At 54.2% G+C, this 19,284-nt stretch overlaps 2 protein-coding genes across 22 annotated transcripts in view; one reads left to right on the forward strand and one right to left on the reverse strand.

Moving 5' to 3' along the window:
• The window catches only part of PAPLN (papilin, proteoglycan like sulfated glycoprotein), a 31,854-nt gene extending 17,043 nt beyond the window's left edge, over positions 1 to 14,811 (forward strand). Inside the window, exons 15-27 of one of the 4 annotated variants that reach the window (XR_015721814.1) lie at positions 1,302 to 1,382; positions 1,539 to 1,788; positions 2,748 to 2,871; positions 3,202 to 3,340; positions 4,400 to 4,877; positions 5,644 to 5,781; positions 5,961 to 6,085; positions 6,351 to 6,501; positions 7,054 to 7,191; positions 7,735 to 7,862; positions 7,978 to 8,086; positions 9,175 to 9,254; positions 10,611 to 10,674. Coding sequence is in view for 3 of the 4 variants with exons in the window: in XM_087856099.1 (XP_087712225.1) it covers positions 1,302 to 1,382; positions 1,539 to 1,788; positions 2,748 to 2,871; positions 3,202 to 3,340; positions 4,400 to 4,877; positions 5,644 to 5,781; positions 5,961 to 6,085; positions 6,351 to 6,501; positions 7,054 to 7,191; positions 7,735 to 7,862; positions 7,978 to 8,086; positions 10,611 to 10,777; positions 14,315 to 14,490 (2,204 nt within the window). In the remaining variant the exon portion in view is untranslated. Of the gene's footprint in view, positions 1 to 1,301; positions 1,383 to 1,538; positions 1,789 to 2,747; positions 2,872 to 3,201; positions 3,341 to 4,399; positions 4,878 to 5,643; positions 5,782 to 5,960; positions 6,086 to 6,350; positions 6,502 to 7,053; positions 7,192 to 7,734; positions 7,863 to 7,977; positions 8,087 to 9,174; positions 10,778 to 14,314 lie in introns of those variants that run through there. The other 3 variants (XM_087856099.1, XM_087856100.1, XM_087856101.1) reach the window with 3 other exon arrangements.
• Positions 14,812 to 16,607: 1,796 nt separating this feature from the next.
• NUMB (NUMB endocytic adaptor protein) overlaps positions 16,608 to 19,284 on the reverse strand; it is a 184,063-nt gene continuing 181,386 nt past the window's right edge. For all 18 annotated transcript variants that reach the window (XM_045807866.2, XM_087856105.1, XM_087856114.1 and 15 more), the window contains one exon: positions 16,608 to 18,706. In XM_045807866.2, the coding sequence (XP_045663822.2) occupies positions 17,991 to 18,706 (716 nt within the window). In that variant the 3' untranslated portion in view covers positions 16,608 to 17,990. The remainder of the gene's footprint in view (positions 18,707 to 19,284) is intronic.

Raw genomic sequence — 19,284 nt, forward strand, 5'->3', positions numbered from 1 at the left:
TGTTCCTTCATCTATCATTCAGATTGTGTGTTGTTGTTGTTTTGAAACAATCCAATTGTTTTTAATATGGAATTTTTTTCTTAAGACGCATTTCTCAGAGCATACAGTTAACCACGGGGAAGCGCGTGCTTGGTGCTATTTTGTGTACTCACGATGCTGTAAAAGCACATTTCATCACCCGTAAAAGCTCCCTGTTCACACTACCTGATCACTCCCCACTAACCCTAACCCCCTTCCCCGGTCACCTGATCTGCCTTCTGTCGCTTCGGGTTTGCCTCTCCTGGGTATGCCGGGTGAAAGGAGTAGCACCGCTTCCTGCCAGCCTCTTCCGCCCAGCGGTGTCGTTGAGGTCCGGCCAGGCTGGAGCGTCCGTCGGCACCTGGTCCTCTCTATGGCTGTTAGCAATTCTCTGGGTACCGCAGCCGGCTTACTCATTCCTCAGCGGCTGCACATTTGGGTTGTTTCCAGCTTTTGGCTCAAACGAATACGACTGCTGTAATCACTCGTGCGTGAGTTTCTGCGTCGACCTTTGTTTTCATCTCTCTTGGTTATACCTCCCGGAGTGGGATTGCTGGTCTGTGATGACTCTGGGTTTAACCTTTGGAGGAATTGCCACACTGTGTCCACAGTGGCTGTACCGATACACATTTCCATCTGCGACACCTGAGGTTTCCAGTTTGTCCACATCCTCCCCAATATTTACTATTTTGGCCTTTTTGATTAGAGCCCTCCTAGTGGGTGTGAAGGAGTATCTCCTTGTGGCTTTGATTTGCATTTTCCTAATGACCGATGACTGGAGCATCTTTTCATGTGTTTATTGGCCCTTTGTCTATTTTCTTTGGAGAAATGTCTATTGAAGTTCTTTGCCCATTTTTATTTATTTATTTATTTATTTTTTAAAGATTTTTAAGTAATCTCTGCACCCAACATGGGGTTGGAACTCATGACCCCAAGGTCGAGAGTCACATGCTCTACTGACTGAGCCAGCCAGGCGCCCCACTTTGCCCATTTTTTAATTGGATTGTTTGTCTTTTCATCAATTCCATCTATAAGTATCATTTTTTGTTTTATGTAGTTGGGATCAAACATAGATACTAATTTTATATCTGGCTTTTCTTTTGCTGAACATGTAACATTAGCTTTTTCTAAGTGACTAAAGACTCTTGAAACATGGGAAGCGTGTTTTATGAAATGTTCACTTCTGCTGTCCTGGGTGCCCCAGGCCCTGCCTGAGCAGTGGGGTGACAGCACACGGAGGTTAGGGTGGCCCCTGCTCAGGCCTGCCTGCCTGCTCCCTGCAGAAGTCCCCAGCACTCAGGACGTGCATGCCAGCCCCAGGGATCCCCGGATGTCTTTGGGCCCTCACGTGGCCCCCACCTCAGGTGAGAAGCTCAATGGAAACCCCCAACCCAGAGCCCAGGAGATAGAGGTTGAAGGTGGGGCAAGTGGTTTGGGGGGATGGAGAAGGTGGGTCTGGCATGGACAGATGGAGGTGAGCAGCCAGTTGGATACCTCATGTGTCTTTTCCTTCTTTCTAGATTCCAGAGACCACTGGTGGCTCCCCCAGGAGCAACCCTCGGTCCAGGGTAATCCCAGAGGAGCCCAGGGCCTCCACCTGCCAGGCCTAGCCCCCTCTCTGCCGCAGTCCCCACACAGGCAGCCCCTGCGGTCTGGCCTGGCACCCCAAGACTGCAGACACAGCCCCTATGGGTGCTGCCCTGATGGCCACACCACATCTCTTGGGCCCCAGTGGCAGGGCTGCCCTGGAGCCTCATGTCAGCAGAGCAGGTAGGGGCCTCTTCCTCTTCACCAGGTCGGAGAGGGAAAGGTGTGTGCTGTTGGGGGGGGGGATGGGCGCGGTTGGTATCTGACGGGGAGGCCTGCGACTCTGCACAGAGAAGGGGGTGGGGGTGGGGTTTGCAGAGCTCAGGAACAGGACTCTGGAGGTGTCTCTGGCTTCTGTGCTTGTGTGGTCTTGGGGACTCGGCTTTCTGTCTCTGATCTTCCTCATGTGCAGAATGGGGGTAAAAAATCTCGCTCTTGCTGCAGAAGTCGGCCTGTTGAGGCTCTGGGAAGGCACATGGGTATAATTCTAGCTTTCAGATCCAAACCAGTCTACTAGTGTCTCTGGTGCTGGAGTGCTGAGAGCCCAGACTTTGGGGCCAGCAGTCTGGGGGGCGGGGCGGGAGTCTCTGCTCAGCCACTTACCGGCCGTGTGCTGGGTGATGGGGCCAAGTTCCTTAACTTCTCTGATCTTGGCTTCCTCTGCTGAGATGTGGGAACACTGACGGCCACCGCCAGGGTTGCTGTGAGGACAGAACCGTCCCACGGTGCCTGGTGCATGGAAGGTGCCCTGATCCCTTCCTTCCCCGCTGCTGGCCGATGGAGCTGAAGCAAGCGCTGGGGTCCATCTGCTGTGACTTTGTGCAACCTCCCTGGGGACCTGCTACGTGCGCAGGCTCGGCGAGTTTCCGCCCTGTTTGGGTGGGGGGTGCAGTTGAAGATCCATCAGGTATCAGGGCTCCGCCTCTGCCTGCTGGGTTACTGCTGCCTCCCTGGCAGCCTCAGGGGGTTGGTGGACGGCCTGTGTGCAGGGACACGCGGTCTCCCGCTTGGATCCTCGCTGCTCAGCCCCCAGCTTGGGGAGCCTCGGAGCCTGGTCCTGGGATGCAGGCAGCTTGGGGGCCCTGGAAGGGTTGGGGATCGGGGGTGGGTGGTGAGGAGACAGCTCTGTGATGCCTGTCTAGGTACGGGTGCTGTCCCGATGGGGTGTCTGTGGCTGAGGGGCCCCATCACGCTGGCTGTGCAGGGTCTTACAGCAGTGACAGCGCCGCCAGGAGAAGGCCGGGGTCAAGAGCGGTGGCTTCCTCGGTAAGTGATGGGCCAGGAATCCAGCTCCCAAGCCTGCTCAGTGCCGCTATGATCCAGGCTCTCTGTCACTTGGGCTTTGGAGAAAGGAGGTCCTTGAAGGCTGCCAGCCCACAGAGCTTCTGAGATGGATCTGGGCTGGAGTGGGGGTGTGTGTGTGCAGGGGCTTCATCTGATCTTGCCCTGGCCTCATCTCCCCTGGGGCTGGGGTTGCGCATCATGGGCTCATAATTCTGTCCCTCCCTCTTCCTGTCCTCCTTCCCCAGGCAGCCTAGAGTCCCTACCACGAGCCAGACCTATTCCCAACATCCTAACTCTGGGCTTCCTCCCCAGGCCTCCGAGGCCCACCAGTCCCAGGCTCAGCAGAATGAGCCCAGTGAGTGCCGGGGCTCCCAGTTCGGCTGTTGCTATGACAACGTGGCCTCTGCTGCTGGCCCTCTTGGGGAAGGCTGTGTGGGCCAGCCCAGCTATGGTGAGTGGGTGCCCCTCCATCCTTCGTGGTGAGTAGGCTCTGGTCCCCCTTGGTCCCCCACACCTGCACAGAGCCCCACCGGGAGCTTCCTACTAGCTCGGTGATTCATTCATTTCTTCAGATATTTACTGATCACTTACTAGGTGCTGGGTCAGAGAACGGTGCTATGTTGTTCTCGTTTCCAACAGTTTGCACTTGAGACCACCTGCCTGCTTGTGGGAGTCGGGGAGAGCTGTAGGCAGGGACCCCACAAAGGAGGGCGTGTCCTGCCCATCCCCCACCCCGGAGCTCGGCCCCCTCTAGAGGCAGAGATGGAATGGTGGTCAGGCCAGCATGGACAGGGTGTCCCCACCCTGCCTGGATGCGTCCTGGAGGGAGGTACCTGAGGCCAGAGCATGGAATGTGTGGGTGGCACTGCCAGGGACTGTCATGGGGAGCTCAAAAGCCAGATGGGCTGGTGGTCAGGGTCGGCAGGAGGCTGGGCCCCTGGGTGGGCTTTAAGCAGGGCCAGCCACAGTCACACAGAGAGGAAGAGCAGGCTGTGCTGGGGAGGTGGGAGGTTGGAACGGGCAGGCGGGGGCGGCTGCAGGTGGGTGCGAGACTGGTGAGGGGTCCTGGGAACAAAGGCGGGCCCCTCACTGGGCATCTTCACAGATGTTGCTGGGAGCTGAGGGCTGGGGTCTTATCCTGAGCTAAGCACGTCAAAGCCAAGCCCTTAGACTGCTCTGTGCGTGCACGCTTGGGACCTGGGTCAGGCATGGGGAGGAGAGGGGCACGAGGGGGCCAGTCCAGGTTGCTCATGGCCCGGACCTTCTGGAGGGCTCTAGTTCTGTGGGTGGAGGTGGATGGGCTGATTCTGGAGCCCAGGTAGGTCTGGGCAGGGAGTGGACTCTGCCCCCAGTGCCAGGTCAGGCGCCTGGGCAGGGGTGTAGACGTCCCATGAGCTGGGAAGGGCCTGGCTCCTAAGTCTGAGGCAGAGGGGATGGTGGGTCCTTGTTGGCAGGGCTCTGCTGGGCAGCGTCCGCGGCTTGATGACACTCCCCCTCCCTGTCCCCTCAGCCTACCCTGTGCAGTGCCTGCTGCCCAGCGCCCACGGCTCCTGCACAGACTGGGCTGCCCGCTGGTACTTCGTCCCCTCCGTGGGCCGGTGTAACCGCTTCTGGTATGGCGGCTGCCACGGCAACGGCAATAACTTTGCCTCTGAGGAGGAGTGCGTGAGCAGCTGTGGGGGGCCTCAGCCTGCACCCCGAGGACCCGAGCCCGGGGCCTCTGGCCAGAGCACCCGCATAGACGGCGCCGGCGGCAGTCCTGGGGGCCAGCAAGAGGCCGGCTGGCACAGGACAGGGACCACAGTCCAGACGAAGCCCTGGCCTTCCGGTGGTCTCTGGAGGCGAGACCAAGAGCCGGGGCCAAGGGAGGAGTCCCACAGCCAGGTCTTCGGAGGATGGCCCTGGGGCGGGGAGCTGGGGCCCAGTGCCCCTGGACTGGGCGGAGATGCCGGGCGACCAGCGCCGCCCTCCCACGGCTCTTCCTACAGGTGAGGCCTCCCTCCCCCAGGTCAGGGGCTAGGGACCCCAGGCCAGGGGCTGCATGTGTCGGAGCTAAACCCTGAGGTCTTCGGGCCCTCCCTCCCCATCCCTAACCTCAAGTCCTCCAAGCAGCCCTGCCTGGAGGGCCTCGTTCCTGCCATTGTACGCATGGGGAAGCTGGCGTTGGAGACAGGAGACTTGCCAGTAGATGGTGTTGCCATCTTGGTCAGACCTTGCTCGTACACCCCAGGGCCTGTCTGGTGGGAAAAACTTACAGGCTTCATGACCTTCGGCAAGTCCTCCAATTTCTCCAAGCCTCAGTTTCTTGACCTGTAAAATGGTGATACTCTCTTTTAGATTTAGTGTGGGTTCCAGTGTCTTGGGACTGTGTCATGAGAGCTTTGGGGAGAGTAAAATGATATAAATGAAACTTTAAATTCCAAAGGAGTCAAGCATGTGGTGTAGTTCCCCACATGGACCTGGCGTGAGCGGTGTTTCCCCGGCCTCTCCATGCGCTGGGCTTTGCACCTACCCTGCTGCTATCACGGGACCAGGTTGAGGTAGCAGCGTCCAAGGGCATGGTGGGGAGGATGGAGAGGGCGGAGTCCCGAGGCCACGGACTTCTGGAGCTTGGCCTCACAGGGGACCCTCTGACCCCGAAAGTGCCAGAGACAGGATGGGCGCCAAGCTCTCTGTGGTGGGACCCTGATGAGGCGGAGTCCCCAGTCCTGGCACTCAAGCCATCAGTGCAGGTCCTCACCCCCCACTCCCCAGGGTCAGCTTGGCGGGCCTGCAGCCGTCCCTGGTACAGGCGGCCCGGGGCCAGTTGGTGCGGCTCTTCTGCCAAGATGACACCTCCCTGGAGCCCCACGCCAGGTGGCAGAAAGATGGGCAGCCCATCTCCTCTGACAGGTGTGTGTGTGGCAGCTGACCCCCCCCCACCCGCCAGCGGCAGCCCCCTGATGTTCCCTGGGATGGGAGGGTGCAAGCAGGGCTACAGTCCCCTCTGGGAGGAGTGTGCTGGGGCCTGAGGTGGGCTGGGCGTATTGTCCTCAGGAGCCCACAGCTCAGGCCCCCTCCTCCTCACTCAGGCACAAGCCGCAGCCCGACGGCTCCTTGGTCATCAGTCCCCTACGGGCAGAGGATGCTGGCATCTACAGCTGTGGCAGCAGCAGGCCAGGCCGTGACTCTCAGAAGATCCAGCTCCGTGTCACAGGTCTCCAACCCCCCCCCCCCCCCCGCCCCGGGGATTCTCATGGGCCCCAGGTGGGAGGCCCTGGCTGGGAGGGCCTGAGCCAGCGGGCTCCTACACTGGAGGGGCCCTTCCTGCTGGCAGGGACCTGTGCTCCAGTCAGGCCGAGGTGGAGGTCTTGCCCCTGGTGGTGCTCATTTTTCCACGTGTCCCTGGCCAACGTCATGGCCCCCCCTTCCTTCCACCACATTCTCCCCACAGCTCACCCCTTCTCCTGGCCTCATGACAGGGGGTGATGTGGCCGTGCTGTCTGAGGCTGTGCCAAGGCACTTCCCTCAGACCAGGTTCCCAGCCCAGGGCCACAGTCCTCGGGACTCCAGCCTAGTGGGGGACAGAGGGAGCCTATGGGCATCCTCCTTGCAGCCTCGGCCCACCACCAGGTAACAGCACAGCAGTGCCGTCCTGCTCTCAGCCTGCCCCATTGGACGGCCAGGGGTGATGGGGGTCTCCGTGGCAAAGGAGGGGAGGGTGGGTGGGTCACAGGGCTCTGCCCGGTGAGGACGAGGGAGACGTGGCTCCCTGAGAACGGCCTCTTAGGAGGAAGGGGAGCCCTCTGCCCCTCCCTGAACAGTTGAGGGTGGTCTGAGGCCCAGGACACAGGCTGAGGGAAGGAAGCACTAGGAGACAGAGGGCCTGCGAGGGCCTGGAAGGAAGTTTATAGAGGGGTTGCAGAGGGCTGGAGGGCCCAAGTAGAGGACCGAGTAGCAGAGGTAGAGGGCAGGGAGGTGACCGTCAAGATTCTGGTGCAGTGGGGGCAGACGGTGGGGAAGGCAGGGAAGCCGGAGGTGGCTTTTAGACTGCTCCAGGTCATTGTTGGTGGTGTTCTGACCAGAACAAAGCCGCTCTTTTAGGAAGCTCAATCTGGCAGGAGAGAAGAAGGCCGGGGGGGCAGGGGGGCTTGTGTAGATGGCTGTGGGGTGCTCGCTCGGCAGGCTGCTTCTGGACAGGAACCAGCCTGGGGTAGTGGACGCCCAACCAGGCCAGCGGATCCGGTTGACCTGCCGTGCTGAGGGCTTCCCACCCCCAGCCATCGAGTGGCAGAGAGACGGGCAGCCCCTCTCTTCCCCCAGGTTTGTGTTCAGCTCCTCTCTTAGCCCTCCTGTCCCACCCCCAGCCCCTGACCCTGTGCAGGCCTGGGGGAGGGAGCTGCCAGGTGACCCCTCTGGTCAGGCCTGCAGGACTCCAGGAGCAGTAGTGCTCCTTGAGCAAACCACCATTTGGGTCAGTATGGTTAGTGGACAGAGGCGATGGGCCACATTGAGGTGGGGGCTTCTTTTATCCCCGTTTCACACACAGGAGCTTAACGCCACACAGCTCCTAAGTGGCAGAACCGAGATTTGAGCCTACGGAGTGAGTATAGCAAGAATTAGAAACCCACACCAGAATTATTTTGTATCTGGAAACTTGAAATGATTTTTTTATTGTCAGGCTTAAAAGTCAGGCAGCTCCGAATAAACGCGAGTGCCAGCAGCTGGAGGGCCTCAAGGCCTCCGCTCAGATGGCCCTTTGCTCAGACCCCACGGAACAGTAGGGGCCACTCAGCCCCTCCCCAGGCAAAGGAAGACCCTGCCAGCCCCCTGGGATGGAGCCACCTGACTGTTCTTTGTCCCTAGACACCAGCTGCAGCCCGATGGCTCTCTGGTCATCAGCCATGTTGCTGTGGAAGACAGTGGCTTCTACGCCTGTGTTGCTTTCAGTGGGCAGGACCGAGACCAGAGATGGGTCCAGCTCAGAGTTCTGGGTAAGGTGGCGGTCCTGAGAAGGGTGAGTGGGGCTAGTGACCTCTGAGGTCAGGTGGCACAGGTGGGGCAGGACTGACGAGTGGCCAACAGTGCTTCCTTCCTTGGGCCTACTAGGGGAGCTGACCATCACAGAGCTGCCCTCTACTGTGATGGTGCCAGAGGGTGACACGGCCAGGCTGCTGTGTGTAGTGGCAGGAGAAAGTGTAAACATCAGATGGTCCAGGTAAGGCTCTACTGCACACAGGCCTGGCCCTCAGGCCCTCACACCCGAAGCTGTACAGGCCAGAGAGGTGGCCCACCTCTCTGCAGGGATATTGCGGTTCCCGCCCTTCATTCTTCAACTCCTGCCTCCAGCAGAGGGGGCGGCAGCACCCTCTTCCCGACACGATGAGGCCCCACAGGACTGCTCTCTCTTGGTTGGGCTACACCAGGGTTTCTCAGTCTCGGCACTATTGATATTTCAGACTGGATAATTTTTTTTTAAAAGATTTTATTTATTTATTCGACAGGATAGAGACAGCCAGCGAGAGAGGGAACACAAGCAGGGGGAGTGGGAGAGGAAGAAGCAGGCTCATAGCGGAGGAGCCTGATTTGGGGCTCGATCCCATAACGCTGGGATCACGCCCTGAGCCGAAGGCAGACGCTTAGCCGCTGTGCCACTCAGGCGCCCCAGACTGGATAATTTTTTTTAAGATTTTATTTGAGAGCGAGCGAGCAAGGACACAAGTGGGGGGGGGGGCAGAGGGAGAGGGAGCAGCAGGCTCCCCGCTAAGCAGGAACCCAATGAGGGGCTCAATCTCAGGACCCTGGGATCATGACCTGAGCCAAAGGCAGACGCTTAACTGACTGAGCCCCCAGGCGCCCCGACTGGATGACTCTTGATTGTTGGGGCTCGTCCTGTGTGCTGTAGGATGTTAAGCATGCAGGCCGTCTACCCACTAGATGCCAGTAGGACTCCCTCTCAAGTCACGACAATTGACAAAGTCTAGAGACGTCTCAATGTCCCCTGGGTGGCATAATCTGCCTGTGGGGTTGAGAACCACGGGGCTATACTCAGCTTTGGGGACTTCAGTGGTCTTTTACCCCAGATCAGTTGCTCTTTTATTCATTCTTTCAGCAAACATTTCTTTGACCCCTTCCTCCTGACTGTATGTCAGGAATAGCCTAGGCTCCGGGGATCGTGGTGTCATCTGAGCCCCCCAGATACTCCCAGACAGGAGATGACCCAGTGTCCCCTGAGCTCCAGAGGTTTGCCCTCAGTGCCATCTGTGCACAGAGGACTGAGGCTGCCTCCTCTCTGGGGGAATCAAGGAAGGGGTGGCCACACACGTGACTTTGGCTGGGCCTTGAAGACTGAGGAGGGGAAGGCTGTTCTTGACCAAGCCTCAAAGGTGAGTGTTGCAGATGACGTCAGGATGGGAAGGGGCCTGCGCGCAGTAGGGAGGGTGGCCAGGAGCCTCTGTAGGCTTCTGAGCGGCTGTGCTCCATGCAGACCTGCCCTGGTCAGGTCCGGCCTTCGATGATTCTACCAGGCCTGTATATTCAACGTGGCCTCTCCCTGATCTTTCTAGCAGTAAACATGTTCAGGCCTCCCCTCTTCAAAGCAAGACGAAAGATACCCTTCTCTGACCCTGCATGTCCCTGTAGACTCTGGCCTCATCTGGAGTCTCCCCTTTGTGCACAGCTGTTCATGGTGGTTGTCTCCACCTGCTGACCTCCCTACTCACAGCAGCTCACGTCCACCCCCACTCCAGGGATATTGCCCTGTTCCCAAATCTTTTGGACAAATATCAATCCCCACATGACCTGCAGTGTTCTTCCGCTGACCTCTTGCGCCTCCGACATGCTCCCTCCCCTTGGTTCCAGGAAACTGCTGTCCTCTGGTGTTCTTCCTCTTTTTGCTGGCTGCTGCTGCTGTTTTTCTGGCTGGCTCATCTTCTCACACCAATCCTTCAGAGGCTGGGGCACCTCAGGGGCTGTCCGTGGTCCTGGGGTCTAACTTCACCTTGGGTAACCTTGTTGGCATGTGGTTTCCAGGCTCATCCAGTGCTGATACACTGTCTGGATCTAGACATCAAATCCAATGCCCCCTGGTATCTCAGGACACCCAAAATGCAAAATGGTGGAGGGGCACCACTATTACCCAATAACCCAAGCCCGGAGCCTCTGTCATCCTTCATTTCTTTGCCCCCACCTCGCACATCTGAACTTCACCCATGTGTGCATGTCTGCCGTGGCCACTTTCCTGCTGTCTGCTTTCAGGCTTGTCCTTGCCCCAGTTGGCGAGCCTTTCCAAGGGCCGAAACTTGGTCAGTCTTGCTTAGCCCTCCCCCTGCACCCCCCCTAGGGTCCAGGCCAAACTCCTGTCTAGGCTGTGTCCACTTCCCTCCCTCCTCTGACTTCCTCAGGGAAGGCACCCTTAAACGCCTGTACCCCAGCCCCATGCCCTCAAGGCAGGGAGCGCTATGTCCCTCACCTAGCACAGGGCCTGGCACCTCATGACTGCTTGAAAGACCTTCGTTGATGAAAAGCGAGAGCAGGGTTCCTTTGTGGCTCAGGAGGCAAATTCATACTAAGATCAGTGTGCTCAGTCAGGGTGAGTTGACTTCACTTTTATTTTGCTCTGAGAATGCTGTTTCTGACACCCTGACCCATCTCTTTCTTGAGGGTCATCTGTCCACAATGATTACCTCCTCCCTTTGTCTCCTGGGCCCTGGCCAGCTCTCCCAGTGTCTTCTCCCCTCCAGGAATGGGCTGCCGGTGCGGGCTGACGGGCACCGTGTCCACCAGTCCCCGGATGGCACACTGCTGATCCACAAGCTGCAGGCCAGAGATGAGGGCTCCTACACATGCAGCGCCTACCGCGGAAGCCAGGCCGTGAGCCGCAGCACTGAGGTGAAGGTGATCGCGCCGGGTAAGAGGCCGACGCCAGGGACATGCTTGTCCCGAGAGCTGGCTTTGTGCTGCCCAAGGCGGGGGAGGGCACGCTCTGCGGTCTGGGGCGCTCTTGCCCGAGTCCTGGCTCACGTTGCCAGTTCCTGGTAGCAACACCTGTGGCAAGGGACTCAACCTTCCCGAGCCTCCCTCCTCACATGTGCAGCGGGCGGCACCACGGCTGAGGGAGCTGTGCTGAGGGTGAAGGAGATGGTGCCGATGATGGGCATCTTGTAACAGCTAATAGGTGATATCAAATATCATTTGGACTTACTGACTTTGAGAAATAGGATTGACCTGAATTTCACTATAATACTCAAGGCAGACCGTTACATGTGTCCATTCTAATCAGGGTGGCAAAAAAATGGTGCTGTGATTGAAAAGTGCCTTTAGGACTCTGGACCATATAGCCCAGGAAGGAAAGGGCAGGGTTGGTATCACCCGTCTTACAAGTGAGACAGATACCCGGAGACCTTATGTGACCTTCCCACGAGTCACACAGCAAATCAGGGGCTAAGCGGGACTAGAGCCTAGTCCTCATATTTAATATTGTTTTCCTTAAATGATAATACTCGTAACTGGGCAGAATTTTACTTGCATCATTCTGTAGTTTGATATCTTAGCTTTATGTTCTCCAGCTCTTGCTCAGAGTTATGTATCAGTGGACCCAAGGACTCTGTTGTAAAACAGTTTCATAGCATTAAGACAGAAATGCTGCTAGAGCTGTTACATGACACAGTGCTGGGACACAATTAGATGCAATCCAGTTTGAGAGCTGTTACGATGGGAAAATCAGTGCATCTCAGCATTGCTAAGATAGACTGTGGTTTAATGTTGGATTCACAAGAGCTCTATAGTCAAGCCAGAGGGCAAGGGGGACAGGAAGGTCCTTGGTCTGGGGTCACTGACTGACCAGCAGGGCAGTGCCTCAGGCCGAACTGCCGGTTCTCATGAGGCCTGAAGCAGACTTTTCAGGAGCCCTCTCCTGTGCTGTCTGCCTGGATGCTCACAGTGGTCAGGGCCGCAGCACTGCACCAGGAGAGCTGCTATACCCAGGGGTACTGGGCCTGCTGCCTCCTGCCTGCTACGCTGCACGTGGGAAGTGGCCAGCGCTGGAGGCTGAAGGTCTGTGGTAGGAATGTTGCTTAGTGAATCAGACTGACATGTAGGCTTCCAGTTTCTGAGCTCCTTAGGACAGCCACTGGGACTTGACTTGAGTCCCCAAGACCCAGCTCAGTGTGATGTGAGCTGGGTGATGTGCTTGGCTTGATGACTGAGTGCAGGTGTGCAGGAAGCATGACTTTCGCAAAAGCGCTAACCCTCGGGCGCCATTTTTCACCTCCGCCCTGCCCAGGAGATTGATCTCTTGTCTACATACCAACCAAACTTAGGAGACTTGAGACAAACCAGAATGCAGATTTGTGTGAGAAAGAGAGCTGTCAGAGGACCCAGGTGTTCATGTTTGTGGCTCGTTGTAGACACATCTACATGGGAAGCCAAATTATAATAAGAAACCTGTTTGATGGCAAAGTCTGGTGGGGCTCCTGCTGATGTGTGGTCGCACGCCGAAATGTCTGACATGACCTGCCCCCTGGACAGGACACCTTTCTCCTGCCCTCTGCTGGATAAGTGTTGCTCACCTCCTGTTTTGTGGGCACCTTTCCTGACTAGAAGCTGTCTTTCCCCTATTTCATTTTGTTGATTATGCTTTTTGTGGGGTCTCACTGCTTGAGGCTGCCTCGCTGCCTGATTCGTGGTCTGATGGCAAACTGAAATTAGTATTAATGTCAGGGTAGCGGGCCTTGAGCTAGTCCTGCTCTGGTGTAAAGGACATGCTTCTGTTGAGGACTTGCCAACCTTCTTGCCTAAAAGACCGGGGTGAGAAACAGAAAAATACTGTAGAGATAAAACATAGGGGCTCACTCACTTTTCTGAATGAGACGGAATGAGGCTATGAAGCAAAATATGGTGAAGCACTCAAATTTTAGCCATGGTCACTGTGTGCCCAAGGTGCAGTTCCCATCTCCAGTTCACGTGAGGAGGCACAGGCAGAGCGCTGAAGTAACTGGGCCAAAGTCACCTGGCTGGCGCCGGCTCCAGCGCTGACATGCTTAACCACCATGCTGGGCACCTAACCTCTGGGCCCCTGACAGGCCCTGGGGCTGCCACTGCTGAGAGAAAGTCCATATCAAAGTTATTGATTTTTTTAAAAACAATATGCATAAATGGTATTTATATAAATGTAGGTACAACTGACCCCTGAGCCAGCGATGAGGGGTCCCCACCCTCTGTGCAAAAATCCACACAGAACTTTGACTCCCCCAAAACTTTACTAATGGCCTGTTGACCAAAGCCCTACTGATAAGTTAGCACATGTTTTATATGTATTATATACTGTATTCTTACAGTAAAGTAAGCTAGACAAAACGTTAAGAAAATCCTAAGGAAAATACAGGTACAGTACCGTACAATATTTAGTGAAAATTCAAACCCCTGTTTAAGGATCAGCTGTAGTTAGTACTCTCATTATACTGCTATTTCACACCTGTACAGAATCAGGTACTAAGACTACTCAGGTATAATCTTTTTGTTGTATTTTGGGAGGAAGCAGGGGGAGAGGAGATGAAGATGAGCCCCACGAGGTCTGACTTTAGGGAAGGTGCTATTCAGGCCTAAGCCCAGCTGAGTCAGAAGAGCCCTCTCCGGAAAGAAAAGGAAAGTTAACTAGATGAGGCCACTTCAGCCCTAAGATGAAGCAGTGGAATAAAACACCCACAGGGATTTTTTTTTTTTTTTTTAATCTCCGTGCCCACTGTGGGGCTCAAACTGCCGACCCCGAGATCAAGAGTCACTCGCTCTACAGACCCAGCCAGCCAGGCGCCCCTCTCACAGGGATTGTTAAGTTACTGAAGCTCCTAGCACATTCAGAGGGGGCAGCAGCCAGCATTTTGTGCTTAGTGCAGTGTTAGGCTGTTCTCCTAGTTACCTTGCCTCATGCGCGCTTGCTCTCTCGGGGGGAAGTGGGAAAACTGGGAAGATGGGCAACGAAGTGACTGAGATAAACGGGCTACTGACGGCACAAACCTTTTGCGGTTAGAGGAAATCAGCAGTGAGAGAAAAAGAGAGGACAGCTCTAGCCCAACTCAAAATTTTACTTAGGGCTGATCCCCCCACCCTCCCTTCCCAATCCAGGGGCTAAGGCAATTGTCATTCAGCTCCTCAGGTCACAACAGCAAGGGTAGGGAGTTAATTTCAAGAGCTGTGTCACCCTGGGTCATGAATGCCTGAGAGTCTGCGCTGGGCTGAGGCTGCGGGACCACTGCATGCCCAGAGGGGGCCCACGGGGGGTGGGGGAGGGGACGCACACAGGTGTTAAAGGCGTCCGAGTACAGGGCAACTGCACTTTTTGGAAATCTGGCAGTTCTGCTGCTTTCCTCTTAAGGCAAAGAAAGGGTCGGTGGGACTTTTCCGCCTCCACAGTGTCTTCACCCCTTTGTCTCTCCTGTTGTCTCCACAGCACTGCCCGCCCAGCCCAGGGACCTGAGCAGGGAGTGTGTGGACCGGCCAGAGCTGGCCAACTGCGATCTGATCCTGCAGGCCCAGCTGTGCGGCAATGAGTATTATGCCAGCTTTTGCTGTGCCAGCTGCTCCCGCTTCCAGCCTCCCGCGCAGCCTGTCTGGCAGCAGCGATGAAGGCGTGCTGCAGCCCCGGTCCTGAACAACTCTAGGGCTGTGGTCTCCGGCTGGCAAAGGGCTCGCCCGGCCCCCCGCCGTGTTGCGCCGCAGCAGAAGCTGGCACCCACCTCCCTCTCCGGCACCGCAGGCAGCGGTCAAGAGGAATCTGCTTGGATAAGGACACCCTTTATGGCTTCCCTCTAGCATTTTCTGTTATACAGGATCAATTCACTGGGTTCTAAAGTAAGGTATCAGGGTTCTCAATTCATTTAAAGCTGGGTGGGGAGCTGTGTAATAATGGTTTCAAAGTTAACATGTATCTCACACGGCGCACACTAATTCCTACCGTGTCAGGCAATTTTTCTTTGCTAGAACTCCCATCGCATCTAGGGTCAAACGATGCTCCACTGCTCTAGTCCACCTCACCCTTCCAGGCAGTATGGCAATCAGCTCCAACCTGTACGTACAGTTAACGGCATGTTTGTGAAAGCTCTTGCCAAAGTCAAATACGACACGTAAGGCTCAGGAGAGGGATGTGGGATGAAGGAGCAGCAGCGGATGATGAGAACACGACAGAACTGGGGGAGCTCCTTCCTTTCTCTCCTCAGGAAGCCAGTGCCCGAAGCCCTCCTCCTGAGGCCGACATGCAGAGCCTGCTTGTGAGGGTCCCCTCACTCCTGTATCAAGCTGACAGACCTCCTATGTGCAGTGACCAGCTGGGAGCCTCTCCTCCCCAAGCAGGAATCTGTGAGGCAGAACCAGACTATTAAAAATAAGCATCAGCACAATAGGGGAGCAAAGAAGGGGAAGGCAATATATTAACAACGAAGTGGTTTCAGAAATGGTTTGAGTTGGAAGAAGTCCCTCTCCATCTCTCAGAACCTCCAGTTCCTCGCTGCTAAATGAGAGCCTGGATTCAATGAGCTTCCAGGGCCCTTTCCACTTTAACCTTCTATACATCCTCCAGAGGACTGGCTGGACCTAAGTGATTGACAGGTTATTCTGGGACATAGGAAAGATAGGCCTTACAGGGAAAGCTGACTTATTTCCAACACACGGGCTGGAAAGGAGACAAACTGCATCAGGGATGAGTCATACTTTGTGGTCTACCTCTCATTCAACACAGGAAACATGGGTTAAGGGCAGAGGTATTTTTTTCTTCCCACTTAAAAAAATACAGAAGAGGATCCCCTTCCATTTACCATGGTTTTGCTATACAAATTGGAAAGTAAGGGCTACTTTCTTGGACTCCCCACTTCTCCCCAGTTGGCAACACATTCAGAAGGTAAGTTAGCTAGCTCTTCTCAGAACTAGTCACAGAGTAGTGGGCTAAGGTTAGAGGAAAGAGTAACACTCAAGCTAGACCAGTGGTTCTCAACCTCTTCCATATTGGGAACTTAAAAAAAAAAAAAACCACCAACCTGGGTGTTCACCCCCCCCCCCGCCTTTGATTTAACTGGCTTGTAGTATGGACCAGCGTGAGGATTTTAAAAGCTCCCCAGGTGATTCTAGTATGTATCCAAGGCTGAGACTCATCACTCCAACAGGGCCTTTCAGAAGGTGAATCTTGTTCCGGTGTATTTTCTGATTACTAGGCTGGGGGGTGGAGGGTGGGGCTGAGAGTCTGTACCTCTACTCAGCTCCTAGGTGCAGTCCATGCTCCTGGTCCAGACCACACTTGGAGCAGCAAGAATCTGACATCAGAGAGATGCTTAGGATCAACCAAAGCCTAAAGTATAAACACAAAAGTAAATTTTAAGAATATACTAGTCCTGATGGGCAAAATAGATGAAGGGGATTAATCCAGAGGTACAATCTTCCAGTTATATGTCATGGAGACGGAAAGTCTACCACAGGGCATACAGTCAATAATATTGTAATAACATGTATGGTGACCACACTTATTGTGCTGAGCACCACGTAATGTACAGAACTGCTGGATCAATATGCTGGACACCTGAAACTAACACTGTACGCCAATTATACTTCAATAAAAAATAGTAGTCCCAACAAAAGATTATCTAGCCACCAAATCAGAGTTCTGTAGCAGCAGCAGAATGGAGCAAGAACAGACCAAAAAGAACTAACAAACAGTGAACACATTTGCTAATAAAGAAAAGGGGAAAGACCAGCCCTTCATGGGCAAAAGCTTCTACCACGAACATTTATTTTTGTTAAAGCAGATTATAAATTCTCATCAGTACAAATATATATAACTTACATTTGATTGTAAGGCCAACGTTCAAAAGTAAAAATGAGATGGGATCTCACGTTGTTACCAGAGGTCAAGAGGCCACAACTGGCAACGGGATGTTCTGCTCACCACAAGTACGGGGGCGGACGCACACACGGCTAATAAAACTAGAATCTCCATCCCCACAAAACTTGTGGGGACAAAACCTAAAGGACAAAACAAAACCCACCAAGACCCACATGACAAACCAACACAGTAACCTGCGTTCCCATAGATGGATGTGATTACGTCATTGTCACCTTAGTGTTAAGTAGAGGATTAACATAAATTGCAGCAGTATATAAAAGAAAATACATATTCTCTATAGAGTGTATTTAGATTGATTCCATTAAAATAATGACATTAGAATTTCATCACAGGTTTAAAACCAGGACAATACTGCTCTTTCATTTTCTTTAAAACTACAACCTAGTGACTGTATTGGTCATATGCATGATTGTTGCTGCAATGTGCTACTTACAATGAACGATACCAAATAAGCTAGGGATCCCATCTGCAACTCCCAACCTTTCCTCTCTCCACTTCAACAGGCATCACTGATAAATCAATCTTATGTACAATTTCTTACAGCTAACCCTTTTACCTTTGGCAAGATTACTTACAACTCATACAACTTTTTTAATATTGAGAACTATTTAAAATATTCTAAATGCATAAAAATAAAGATTTTGGCTTTTTTTGGATATATATTTATAATATTTATTCTTACTCAAAGTGGAAGCTCAACTTTACTCCTAAAATATAGCTCTGTTGGGCAGCTGCTGCTGTGCCCTCCTGGGAATTCTGGCGGCACAGCCTGCCTCTCGTCCCCAGCCCAAGCACAGGCCACCATGTTCTTGATCTCTAAGACAGGCCAGTACTGAGAGGCGGCAGGTGAATGGCCTGAAAAACAAAGGGAGATTGTTTTGCTTCCCGTTGTGTTTTATATTCCAGTAAATGTGCTTTGAATACAGATTCCTGTTCAGATACTTCTGCCTCTCTGTTGCCAGAGATTTGTAAGGGGCTGAGGGAGGAGGAGGGGAACAGAGGGCAACATTTCTTTGACTTCTTTAGCCTAACTGCAAGACAACTCTTCTCTAGGAATGTTTTTTCCATTTTTTTCAAAATCACCTCTCCTAGCACTCTCTGTCTGGACATGCTCCTTGGGACCTTTGGGATTAGTGAAAAGTATACTGATTGGGAACACAAAGTTCCCTTTGCTCCTTTGACCTCTGCCCCTGCCCTTGCCTAAGTACGGACAAAATACATAAGCCATAGAGACTGCTTAAAGTTCAATTTCAAACGTCTTCTGTAAGTCACTGGAGAAAGGATTGGTGGGAGAGGGGTTAGTACGCTGCTTGGACTTGCTTTCTAATGCAGCCCACTGGGCTTCAAAAGGATCTACTGGGCAGGTGCCTGCAGGAACCTCTGTGTGCTTATCCCCTGAGGCCAACCTGCCATCGTCTACACCATTGAAAGCTGCAGAACCGTTGAGGTGCTGAGCAGGTGGCTTAAAGAAGGGACTGGCAGTAGTACTGCTTGTCTCATACTGAGGGAATGTCTGCTGCTTGACCAGGCTGGGAGACTGATGGGGGTGGGCGGCCTGCGGGTGGCCTGCAGTGCCAAACACGTTGGCTACCATCTGGGAGGGAGTGATGCCCACCACAGGCACATTAGGGGCTGGATAGGGCATCCCATTGGCCACAGGATAGGACTGGGCAGGGACAAAGGCTGGCTGCAGGGGTGGGACCACACCCACTGGCACGGGCTGAGAGGCGAGGAATGCATTCCCTTGGAAAGGCGGCGCTGGCTGGGTCATGGCAGTGGGTGGAGGCGGCTGGAGAACTGGCTGCAGAGGAGCAGCTGAGGCCTGGGGCTGCTGAGCCCGGACGCTCTTGGACACCTCTTCTAACCAGCGGTCAGCCTCAGAGGGAGTGCGTCTGTGACCAGCCTGGAAGAGACCTGGAGATGCAGCACCAGAAGATTGACCCCACTCGGTCCCTGGGAATGAACAAGATGGAGAGAGACAAAAGAATCAATCTTTTGGGGCTTCCTTCCTGCCTGATAACCTTGGTTACCTGAATGATCCTAACATGTGGAACAAGTACTCCGATGGGATACTTTGCAGTTCTGGCCGGTGGGAGAAAAGTCTCTATTACCAGCCGACGAAGTGTTGTTTTAGGACAACAGGAACCTGTCAGACCATGCTGCTGTCTCGGCCACACTGAGAAGCTGTCTAGATAGGGCTCGACTGCATGGAACGAAGGCAACTGGCTAGCATCAGAAACCAGCTTGCACATGCCCTAAAGAGCCCAAGGTGATTCACCTTCTGCTTTAACAGAATAGAAAGAAAATAACCAGTGACTTTGTGCTGTACCTCGTGGCCCCTGTCTCACTTCAAGACACATGTTATCCTTCAGGTGAACTGCCTTCATTACTATTTAAAATTTGTTCTGATTTTACAGTTAACAAATGTTCACTGTAGGAAAACTGGAAAGTACAGAAAAGCAAAAATGAAGTATTTTTGGCAGCCCTTCCTGTAGGCCTGCCACGGGCATGTCTACACATCTCCAAATTCA

The sequence above is a fragment of the Ursus americanus genome, chromosome 26, assembly GCF_024610735.1.
Source record: "Ursus americanus isolate L20-20 chromosome 26, mUrsAme1.1.p, whole genome shotgun sequence".
NCBI classification, from domain to species: Eukaryota; Metazoa; Chordata; class Mammalia; order Carnivora; family Ursidae; genus Ursus; species Ursus americanus.